At 41.4% G+C, this 12,898-nt stretch overlaps 1 protein-coding gene across 1 annotated transcript in view; it reads left to right on the top strand.

Annotated features, from left to right (window-relative positions):
- The window catches only part of LOC115130453 (WW domain-containing adapter protein with coiled-coil-like), a 70,711-nt gene that overhangs the window by 23,977 nt on the left and 33,836 nt on the right, over positions 1–12,898 (top strand). The window contains exons 5-6 of the mRNA XM_029661618.2: positions 811–926; positions 5,779–5,900. Coding sequence (XP_029517478.1) covers positions 811–926; positions 5,779–5,900 — 238 coding nt within the window. The remainder of the gene's footprint in view (positions 1–810; positions 927–5,778; positions 5,901–12,898) is intronic.

Raw genomic sequence — 12,898 nt, 5'->3', positions numbered from 1 at the left:
AACATGCCTGAGTACCACACTCCATATTTTGGGGATATCAAGAAACAGAATAGAGCCAAGCACAGACAAAATACTAGAGGAAAATCTGGTTGTCTGCTTTCCAACAGACACTGGGAGACAAATTCACCTTTCAGCAGGACAATAACCTAAAACACAAGGCCAAATATTCACTGCTTACTAAGACTATGCTGAATGTTCCCGGGTGGCATCTATGGCAAGAGTTAAATGGCTGTCTAGCGACAACCAACTTGATAGAGCTTGAAGAATTGTTTTAATTGTGTAAATATGGTACAATCCAGGTGTGCCAAGCTCTTAGACTTACCCAGAAAGACTCAGTTGTAATTGCTGCCATATGTGATTAACATTTCTTGACATTTCTTGACTGGTGTGAATACCTATGTAAATCAGATATCACTGTATTTCAATAAATTTACTTTAAGTTCTAAAAACATGTTTTGTCTTTGTCATGGTGTATTGTGTGTAGATGGGTGAGAAATAAATGTTATCCATTTTGAATTCCCGCTGTAACACAACAAAGTTGAATAAGTGAAGGGGTATGAATACTTTCTGAAGACATTGTAGATGCCCTCAGTCTGCTTGCTTGCTTGTGGTGGCACAATGCACAGAATGATGGCTTGCCATAACTCTCTGTGGTTCATGACACCTGGTAGGTCCGCCGTTGTGAGACCAGTCTCTCGGCAGATGTTGGCCTCCCGTGGTATTCCTGTCCTCAACGTAAAATGCTCCCCTCTCCCTCACTCACCTTTTTCCTTTCTCCCTTACATAAATGTCCTCTTCCCTACTCCTCAGCCATATGAAGATAAAGATGACTGGTCAGAGCACATCAGTTCCTCTGGGAAGAAGTACTACTACAACTGCAGGACCGAGGTCTCACAGTGGGAGAAACCCAAAGAGTGGCTGGAGAGGTACGCATTACGCCATTTTCATTAACATAATACCGATTTCAAACACTACTGAGCCTAGTTGAGCTGAACTGTGCTGGCTGGCCTGGTTTTCTATTCATTTTTAAAATGCTTGTCTCTTAAGTCCTTGATGAGCTGTGAAACTGATGTCTGAATTCATAAACACCGCTTACCAAAAAACTGACACTGGGATGGCTTTGCTTTGCTCTACCCTGGTCCTGATTTGTTATTGCATTAAATGTTATTGCATTAAATGTAACATAAGCCATATTGTTTGTAAGTTACCATTCCATTTGTAGGGCCTTAAAAAAATCCACATTTCGGAGAACGTGGACAGAATCTTGGAATACAGACACTTAACTGCTAATCTTGGAATACAGACACTTAACTGCTATTCAACCATATTCAAAAATGCCCCCCGCACCTCTCTGATTCGTGGGGGTTGGGTTAAATGCGGAAGACAAGTTTCATTTGAATGCATTGTTGTACCACTGACTAGGTATCCACCTTTCCCTTTCTTCATTTTGTGTAGCCGTTAGCGATTATGCTAATAATTACAAAAGTTCTGGTAGAAATGAAAAGGCTTTCCAGAAAACCTTTTCCAGTTAAATTTTAACTATAAAGTAGCCTTCTCGTGAACCAGGCTTCCCTAAAACGGGAAGCATGGGGAAGTTCCATGGCAGTAATCCTCTAAAGAGTTTGGAAACCTGGTGCATGCGCAGCCCCCTCCTGTACTCCCTGTTCACCCATGAATGCGTGGCCACGCAATCAAGTTTGCAGACGACACAACAGTAGTAGGCGTATTACCAACAATGACGAGACTGCCTACAGGGAGGAGGTGAGGGCTCTGGGAGTGTGGTGCCAGGAAAATATCCTCACTAAACGTCAACAAAACAAGATAATTGTGGACTTCGGGAAACAGCAGAGGGAGCACCCCACCTATCCACATTTACGGGACCGCAGTGGAGAAGGTGGAATGCTTCAAGTTCTTTGGCGTACATATCACTGACAAACTGAAATGGTCCACCCACTCAGTGTGGTGAAGAAGGTGCAACAGTGCCTCTTTAACCTCAGGAGGTTGAAGAAATTTGGCTTGGTACCTAAAACCCTAACAAACTTTTACAGAGGCACAATTGAGAGCATCCTGTTGGGCTGTATCATCGCCTGGTATGGCAACTGCACCGCCCGCAACCGCAGGGCTCTCCAGAGGGTGGTGTGGTCTGCCCAACGCATCACCGGGGGCAAACTACCTGCCCTCCAGGACACCTTCATCACCTGATGTCACAGGAAGGCCGAAAAGATCAAGGACAACAACCACCCGAGCCACTGCCTGTTCACCCCGCTATCATCCAGAAGGCGAGGTCAGTACAGGTGCATCAAAGCTGGGACCGAGAAACAGAAGCTGTTTTTCAATCTCAAGGCCATCAGACTGTTAAATAGCCATCACTAGCACATTAGAGGCTGCTGCCTATATACATAGACTTGAAATTACTTACTGGCCACTAATAATGTTTACATATTTTCTATTTCTCATCTCGTATATACTGTATTCTATTCTACTGTTAGTATATGCCGCCCTGACATTGCTTGTCCATATATTTATATTTTCTCCTTTACTTAGATTTGTGTGTATTGGGTATATGTTGTGAAATTGTTAGATATTACTCCACTGTTGGAGCTAGGAACAATCATTTCGCTACACCCGCAATAACAGCTGCTAAACACATGTATGTGACCAATAACATTTTATTTTATTTGATCAGTGACTCCTCGCAACACGTCAAACCAATTAAATGCCTTGCTTTGGCGGAGCTCCAAAGGCACTCACCAGATTAGTGCCTTAGGAGCAACCGTGCAAAAATTAATAAAATTTAACCTCTAATGCTAATCTCCAGGAAGCCTAATTGTCTCCTTATTTCCATACTGTACTTGCATGACAAGGGTTGGATTTCCACTAAACAATTTTAGGTCCGCACTTACAAGGCATGTACAAAACCTGGTATATGGTTTGCCTCATACTGAACATTGTCTACTGGTATAATTTTAAACTGCACATATAACTCGACATGTAAACAGTGTATGAGTTTAGCTATTCTCTGCTTCAGATGAGATGCCCATAAGGCCAGTAATGCCATCATACTGTAGGCTTATGGCTGCATTGGCGATGCATGCCTTATGATAAGCTGCAAATGGATTCACATAGCTAATATACTGAGGGTGACAATCAAATTAAACAGATTGGAGTTCTACAACTACACAAAAAGGACATGTTCATTTGGGAATACAACAGACACATTAGACAGAACACCACCCCCTCTTGATTGTGATGTGATTCATCAACATTGACACTAGTTCATACGCACTATCCTCTAGTGCCTTGCAGTTGGAGGCTGAGCAATTGCCGTACCAGGCAGTGATGCAACCAGTGTCTGTTGCAGCTGTAGAACCTTTTGAGGATCTCAGGACCCATGCCGAATCTTTTTAGTTTCCTGCGGGGGAATAGGCTTTGTCGTGCCCTCTGCACGACAGTTTTGGTGTGTTTGGACCATTCTAGTTTGTTGATGTGGACACCAATGAACTTGAAGCTCTCAACCTGCTCCACTACAGCCCTGTCGGTGAGAATGGGGGCGTGCTCGGTCAGGTGAACAAAAACTTCAGACCAGTGGTGGCCAACCTTGCTCCACTGATCCCTGATCTACAGGGTGAGCAGACTTCAATTCCAGCCCAGCAATAGCGCACTTGACTCAACTCATAAGGTTGAATCGGGTGTGTTATTGCTTGTCTGAAACAGAAGCCTGCACATCCATCAGACCTCCAGCATGATTGGTCTGCTCCAATTGTTGTCGATTATAACTATTTTTGTATACAACATTTGCTAACATAGGTAGGCCTGCACATGTAACCCATGGCATATAGGATATGCCCTTAGTCTGTTGGGGCATTCATTGGGACCTCTCCATCTGCAAACAGGCTTTGACAGCTTTCCATGTCTGAAGACAGAAAACATCACAGAAATCGTGTTCATAATACTCAAATTAGACAGAACTGAATATTATGTTGCCATTTATCGCTCTGTCCTCAGTTTTCCTATCTAGGGACTGGAACTATGAAAAGATTCTCCAATGTCCTCCCACAAAATGACCTGCCCTATCCAATAGCTAGCCTAGGCAGCCAATAGTGCATGGGCACTAGATCTGCACAATCTGCTGCCTAGGTTATTAGCCTACACTCTCCCTTCAATGACAGCAGCAATTTCACTCTCTTTCATGGCTGTTATTTACGCTTTTGGTGACTATTTTTAATTTACAATGATTGCATCAGAATAGCTAGCTAATAGGATGTTGGGTGATTACATTTAATTCCCTTAGCTAAATAGTGTGGAAAGTTGGCTAGCTAGCAGCTCAGTTGTGTTAGCCTACAAAGTGGCCTACTTGTAGCCAGCCAGCTAGCTAATAATACATTGTTTAATAAAGAAAACCATTTATTTACTTGCCTCTGCTGTTTGACCAAGGACCCAATCTTAACAATGTTTTTGGTGGTAGCACAGCCGGTGGCCACGTGGACGAATCGAGACTAGGGGAAAAAAGTGTGTGTCATCAGCATAATCCACTTTCAATTTCTATAAATAGCAGACTATCGGCCACACTTAAACTAGCATAGGCAACAACTACCCGGACGGAAAACAGTGACTCATATAACACACAGCACCCGTTCTATGGGCGTGTGGGTGGAGCGTTCTTGAAATGTAACATCCAATCAAAATCCCAGTCGACCATTCAAACGGTTTTGCAATACAAAATTCTCTAGACCTCAAAGTGAGGCGTGACAACGATGTGATTTGATGTATGGCAACGTGAGACTAACTACAAAGTAGCCTTCCGGACAGAATATCATTATTTGCATCAATCCTGTGGCCATTTTGTTTTCAAATTTTGCAATCACAGGAGCGCTACAGAAACATTGCTAACCGAACAACAGTCTCTGACTGGTACACACTTGAATTGAAGGGTAACTACACCCAAAACCCAGACATTTCTTTAGATTTGTTTTCCCATCATTATAATTTGAACACTGCAAATTGACCACACCTAAGCCCAACAATAGATTGTATTTGAAAATAACAATTTCATTATTTGATTGAGACGCGATCACATGCTTTATTAGTTAGACCACTTTAGTTAAAACACAAATTAATACATTAATTGCCAATCCCTGGTTTAGAACGTTTTGTTTTTCTATTAAAAAGGTAGGATTTTTGAACAGAAACTGGGAAAAACAAAAACCTGAACTAAAATGAGAAAATGGAATTTGGGGAGAAACTAAACTCAATCAAATGTATTTATAAAGCCCTTTTTACATCAGCCGATGTCACAAAGTGCTATACAGAAACCCAGCCTAAAACCCCAAACAGTAAGCAATGCAGATGGAGAAGCACAGTGGCTAGGGAAAAACTCCCTAGAAAGGCATGAACCTAGGAAGAAGCCATGCTCTGAGGGGTAGCTGGTCCTCTTCTGGCTGTGCTGGGTTGAGATTATAACAGTACATGGCCAAAATGTTCAAACGTTCATAGATGATCTGCAGGGTCAAATAATTATAATAATAGTGGTTGTAGAGGGTGCAACAGGTCAGCACCTCAGGAGTACATTTTAGTTGGCTTTTCCATACAGATTAAACTGAATCGGGCAAAAAATTCAAACATATTATATAGGGCTCTACCTTTGCGCAGATCTTCCTCATCTTTGAGTGACAATGTGTTTTACTTACCTTCGGGCCCTGGTCAAAAGTAGTGATGGATCAATGGTGCCATTTGAGATGCAATCTTGAGCTCTAACTTGACTGTTTGTTTGTTTCCCAGAGAGCAGAGGCAGAAGGAGTCCTCCACTAAGTTGACGCCGGTCAACAGTTTCCCCAAAGACAGGGACTACAGACGGGAGGCCATGCAGCAGGCTACATCAGCCACTGGCTTTACTGCTGCTAGTAAGTCTTTAAAAAACATTTTTTTATACATGGTCTCCCATTGAGGTACAAAAGTAGGCTTGGCCGGTGTCATGCCTTCATACCGGCCTTGTGCCATACTGGGATATTCGGTAATACCTGCACTAAGCACAAGGGGAGCTATTTTCGAACCCCACAGCCTCTGTAATCCGAAGGTTAGCAATGCTAACAAGTACATGTAAAATCCCATAGAGAATTCTAACTAAATGGTAACGAGCGCATTGCAAATATTTTATACGATCTCTGATCTAAACTATTTAACGACAGACATCCCAGTTCATACAAGTAACTCTAAAATGCTACTCAGTTTGCTGCATGCCCAAAACATATTAGACTTGATCCAGGAGGGGGTTCTATTTCTTTCTTTATTTTACCTTTATTTAACCAGGCAAGTCAGTTAAGAACAAATTATTATTTTCAATGACGGCCTAGGAACAGTGGGTTAACTGCCTGTTAAAGGGCAGAACGACAGATTTGTACCTTGTCAGCTCGGGGGTTTGAACTTGCAACCTTCCGGCTGCTAGTCCAACGCTCTAACACTACCCTGCCGCCCCTATGCGACGCCTGATTTTGGTAGAAGCTAACCGCTTAGCTAGATAGCCGACTAGCTACTAAATTATCAAACCAAATGCACAACTGCAGAGCATTTACAACATTTTAGACAGTTAACTTAATAGTTAAGATATCTTGCTGGCAAACATTTAGTTGTGAATTCCATACTGTAACTACATCTAGGGTTTCAAAGGGTCGGTAAATTTCCAGACATTTTCCATGGGAAGTTAAGCCTTGAAATTGAGCTTAAATTCATGAAAAAAGTTGCCTTATAACAGTGAACCTTTTTTTGTGGGATATACATAAGGCAATTCTAGGTCTTGTGGCATATTTTGGTTAAACTATCCCCAATACAATGGAATATTAATTATTATACACACTATTACACTGTCTGAGCCAAGGACTACATGCTTTCTGGTAAGTTTTGAATACAACACTGGGTGGGGTGAATATATTTTATGACTTACCCTACCGTTCTAAAGTTTGGGGTCACTTAGAAATGCCCTTGTTTTTGAAAGAAAATCACATTTTTGTCCTTTAAAATAACATCAAATACAGTGTAGACGTTGTAAATGACTATTGTAGCTGGAAACGGCTTTTTATTTTATGCAATATCTACATAGGCGTACAGAGTCCCATTATCAGCAACCATCACTCCTGTGTTCCAATGGCACGTTGTGTTAGAAAACCCTTTTGCAATTGTTAGCACAGGTGAAAACTGTGTAGTGCTGATTAATGAAGCAATAGAACTGGCCTTTAGACTAGTTGAGTATCTGTAGCGTCAGCATTTGTGGGTTCAATTACAGGCTTAAAGTGTCCAGAAACAAAGGCCTTTCTTCTGAAACTCGTCAGTCTATTCTTGTTTTGAGAAATGGAGGCTAATTCCATGCGAGAAATTGAAGATATTGTACAAAGCTGTGTACTACTCCCTTCACAGAGCAGCACAAACTGTCTCTAACCAGAATAGAAAGAGGAGTGGGAGGCCCCGGTGCACAACTGGACAAGAGGACAAGTACATTACAGTTGAGTAACAGATACCTCACAAGAACTCAACCAGCAGGGTCATTAAATAGTACCCAGTCTTAAACTCAAAAGTCAAGAGGCGACTCCAACAGCTCCTCTGTTCATCATTTTAATCTAAGGCTGTCATTGTCTCAATGACAATGTAGTCACTTACTAGAGATACTGCAGGGGTGGTGGTGGCTCATGTTGGTGAGTGTGTGCCTGTGCTGTACAGCCAAATGGGGAGGACAGTCTAGCAGGGGCTTCTAACCAGACTTCAAAAGCCTGTTGATTTGAGATGGTTTGAATCATTAGAATATTTATCCAAACTAGAACTACTGTGTACAGTGGGGCCTGAAATTGACACCCTTGATAAAGATGAGCAATAATGACTAAAATAAATAATTCAAATACTGAGCTATATTGTATGATCAAGAAAATGGGGAAAGTATATTTACAATTTGCTCAAATACATCAAAAGTTAGGTAGGGGTCAAAATTGACACCCCTGAAGATTATTATAAATAAAGCAGTCAAGTTTATTTGGTCCCATATTCCTAGCATTCAATGACTACATCGCTTGTGACTCTACCAACTTGGATGAATCTACCCACAATACCCCATAGTGAGAAAGCAAAAATAGATTTTTAGTAATGTTTGCTAATTTATTAAAAATAACCTGAAATATGACATTTACAATAGTATTCAGACCCGACCGGGTTCAAGTCCGGGCTCTGGCTGGGCCACTCAAGGACATTCAGAGCCACTCCTGCATTGTCTTGGCTGAGTGCTTAGGGTCATTGCTTTACAATGAACACATTGATTTACAATGATGAACCCATTGGTTCGGTGTTGGGCCAATTGTGCGCCACTCTATGGGACTCCCGATCACGGCCGGTTGTGGTACAACCTGGAATAGAACCCGTGTCTGTAGTGACTCCTCTAGAACTGCGATACAGTGCCTTAGACCGCTGCGCCTCTCGGGTGCCTGTTGGTGAACCTTCGACCCAGTCTGAGATCCTGAGCGCTCTGGAGCAGGTTTTCATCAAGGATCTCTCTATACTAGGCTACCTGTGGAGGCAGGTAGTCTAGTGGTTAGAGTGTTGGGCCAGTAACCAAAAGGTTGCTGGATCAAATCACCGAGCTGATCTCTTGTTCTGCCCCTGAACAAGGCAGTTAACCCACTTGTTCCCCTGTAGGCTGTCGTTGTAAATACAAAAAAAAATCTTAGCTGGGTTGCTTAGTTAAAGGTTTAGAAAAAATATAAAAAGACTTCACTGTCTCCCAGTCCCTTTCGCTAAAAAACATCCCCATAGCATGATGCTGCCACCACCATGCTTCACCGTAGGGATGGTTCCAGGTTTCCTCCAGATATGATGCTTGGCATTCAGGCCAAATTTCTTGGTTTCATCAGACCAGAGAATCTTGTTTCTCATGGTCCTTTATGCGCCTTTTGGCAAACTCCAAGGGGGCTGTCATGTGCCTTGAACTGAGGAGTGGCTTCTGTCTGACATCTCTACCATAAAGGCCTGATTTGGTGGAGTGCTGCAGAGATGGTTGTCCTTCTGGAAGGTTCTTCTGTCTCCGCATAGGAACTCTAGAGCTCTGTCAGAGTGACCATCGGGTTCTTGGTCACCTCCCTCACCAAGGCCCTTCTCCCCCGATTGCTCAGTTTCGCTGGGAATGCTGCAGAAATGTTTTGATACCTTTCCCCAGATCTGTGCCTTCGACACATTCCCATCTCGGAGCTCTACGGACAAATCCTTCGACCTCATGGCTTGGTTTTTGCTCTGACATGCACTGTCAACCTTATATAGATAGGTGTGTGCCTTTCCAAATCATGTCCAATCAATTGACTTGACCACAGGTGGACTGCAGTCATGTTGAAGAAACCTCAAGTCTGATAATTGGAAACAGGATGCAGCTGAGCTCAATTTCGAATCTCACAGCAACGGGTCTGAATATTTATTTTTTATTGTGTAGATTGAGAAATTTTTGAATAAGACTGTAACGTAACAAAATGTGGAAAACGTCTGAAGGCACTGCCACAACAGGTGTAAATGTGGCATGACAAGTTCTGTCAGCTGTTATGACCATGTCATAATGTGTTATGACACTGGGTGTCAAGTTAAGTGTTACCCAATTGAGCATACAATATATTTTGTACAGTCATTATTGCTCATCTTTATCAAGTGTCAATAATTTCAGACCCTACTATATGAATGTCACTCGCTCGACACACCCACTTGCTGAGTTGTCATTTGAAAATGCAATTCCGCTTTTGAGGCAGTTTCCACTGGAGCGGACCCTGTCTTTAATAAACGTGTCTGTTGCCCAGACAGAGGCATTCTTGTACACTGCACTTGCCAGTATCACTTGTTTATTAGGCTAAGCTTTCGTCTTGGCCTCTTAACCTGTTAGTCCTATAGGGGCAGTATTTCATTTTTGGATAAAAAGACGTGCCCGTTTTAAGCGCAATATTTTGTTACGAAAAGATGCTCGAATATGCTTGGAATTGATAGTTCTGGAAAGAAGACACTCTTACGTTTCCAGAACTGCAAAGATTTTCACTGTGAGTCCCCTAGAACAAACGCTTCGGGCAAAACCAAGATGTTTGACCGACCAGGAAATGAACAGGATTTCTGAGGCTACGTTTTCCATGATCGCCTTATATGGCTGTGAATGCGACAGGAATGAACGGACACTTTATCTTGTTTCCCCAAGGTCTCTGCAGCATTGTGACGTATTTGTAGGCATATCATTGGAAGATTGACCATAAGAGACTACAATTGCCAAGTGTCCCGCTTGGTGTCTGCGTGGCAATTGGTGCGCAAAAGTCAGATCCCAGTATTTTTCCATCCGAATCAGAGAACAAAGCTTGCTTCAAGGACTGGGCTTTCAATGGAGAGATATATGCCAAACCACCTTCAGGATTGATTCAAACAACGTTTTCCATGTTTCAGTCGATATTATGGAGTTATTTCGGAAAAAAGTTTGACGTGTAGGTGACTGAATTTTCGGTTAGTTTCGGTAGCCAAATGCATAGTAACAAAACGGAACGATGTGTCCTACACAAGAATCTTTCAGGAAAAACTGGACATCTGCTATGTAACTGAGAGTCTCCTCATTGAAACATCTGAAGTTCTTCAAAGGTAAATTATTTTATTTGATTCCTTGGCTGGTTTTTGTGAATATGTTGCGTGCTAAATGCTAACGCTAAATGCTAAGCTAGCTATCACCACTCTTACACAAATTATTGATTTTCTCTGGTTCAAAAGCATATTTTGAAAATCGGAGACAACAGGATTGTTAAGAAAAGGATAAGCTTGAGAGCAGGCATATTTATTTCATTTCATTTGCGATTGTTATGGTAATGAGCTTGAGGCTCTAGTAACGATACCGCATGCGGGATGGGGCGGACTATGAGGTTAACTTCTTTGGGGTAACCCCCCCCTTCTCAATTTCCGCCTAAAGACATACCCTAATCTAACTGCCTTGTAGCTCAGGCCCAGAAGCAAGGATATGCATATTCTTGGTATCATTTGAAAGGAAACACTGAATTTTGTGGAAATGTGAATTGAATGTAGGAGAATATAACACAATAGATCTGGTAGAAGAAAATACAAGGAAATAAACATACATTTTCTGTTTTGATTGTTGCTGCATCATCTTTCAAACGACCAAGAACAGCCAAACATACATATAGGATGCTGGGGATGATTTGAATGAAGAATATAAGATGGCAACAATAGCTGAGCAAAGGTTTAGACAGAACTTGAGCGAGCTACATGACATTGAGCATGAAGTCACCCAAGTGTCCCACACAAATGTAACCAAATGTACCCAAGTGGCCAAATTGGTACAGTGATACATTTTGACGGAAATGACTATATACATAAATGCTATTCTAACACACACCAAAAATATATATATATATATATATATAAAAAAAAAATTTTTTTAAATAACGAGGGTAACTATTTACTCTCTCGCTTTCTCTATCAATTTCCTATATAATTTGGGTTAAATCTGTGTACCTAGACTTTGTTTTAGCTTTTCCTGATTTATTCGCCATAATTTAAATATATAAACTTGCTGAAAATTCTATTGACTATGTACTGCTATACGTAACACTCGTGGCTCCGTCAAGTAGGATTTGCAATGGCGAATTAACCTCTTTTACACCAGAGTTTACGACAAAGGCTGGTCTTCAAACGTATAACCATTACATATTGCCGTTTACCTCAACTCATTGGCTATCTTCCAAGCTAGATTTCAAGATGATCAGTGGTCATTGGGCCAAAATGCAGTCAATCAACGATAGACCGGTCCTAACATTGGTGCGCAATGAGGTCGTTGATTGGTGTCTTCAAAACGGTTTGTTTCGGTCAATACGTCCAGGGAAAAGAACAGTCAAGTATGGTTGTGGTAGTAACAACCAGAGAATTGAGGATTGAAAACAACAACGGGATAAACGTATGTTTAGTGTGTGTAATTACCATGAACGCTTCGTCCAAAGTTGAATGAGACGGAAATCACGACGCAAGCGGTTTACAAATGTTTTGTGTTAGGCTATAAAAATGGATGTTATCAAACAAAACGAACATTCACTGTGTAAGTTAGGACACTTGGCATTGCCACCAGAGGAAGATCTTCAAAGGTAAGCAATTTATTTTATTATCTGACTTTCGTGACGCTAATTAATGCTTGGTTGGAAAATGCTAGTAATACTTGTGTGTGCGGGGAGCTGTCCTCAGAAAATCGCATGGTTTGCTTTCGCAGTAAAGCCTGTTTGAAATCTGACACAGCGGCTGGATTAATAAGACGTTCATCTTTTAAATGATTTAAGATGTATGTATTTACAAGAATGTTTACGATAACAAATGGTGTATTTAGAATGTTAGCACTCTGCAGTTTCACCCGGATGTTGGCCTGGTGGGACGTTAGCGTCTCACCTACCCTAGAGAGGTTAAGTTTCATTTAACTTGTTGTAACTCCCATCCCGTGAACGGGACCGTTGTCATCATCTAACACTAATTAGCATAACGCAACAGACATAAATATTACTAGAAAATATTCCTATTCATGAAAATCACAAGTGAAATATATTGAAACACAGCCTTAGCCTTTTGTTAATCACCCTGTCATCTCAGATTTTCAAAATATGCTTTACAGCCAAAGCTAGACAAGCATTTGTGTAAGTTTATCGATAGCCTAGCATAGCATTATGTCCAGCTAGCAGCAGGTAACTTGGTCACGAAAATCAGAAAAGGAATAGAATTAAATATTTTACCTTTGAGCTTTGGATGTTTTCACTCACGAGACTCCCAGTTAGATAGCAAATGTTTTAAAAAATCCCCAAATATTATTTTTGTAGGCAAAAGTTTGTTCTTCACGTTTGGCTGAGAAATCGACCGGAAATTGCGG

Source organism: Oncorhynchus nerka, linkage group LG6, assembly GCF_034236695.1.
Source record: "Oncorhynchus nerka isolate Pitt River linkage group LG6, Oner_Uvic_2.0, whole genome shotgun sequence".
Classification (NCBI taxonomy): Eukaryota; Metazoa; Chordata; class Actinopteri; order Salmoniformes; family Salmonidae; genus Oncorhynchus; species Oncorhynchus nerka.
This window is presented reverse-complemented; position numbering and strand designations above follow the sequence as displayed.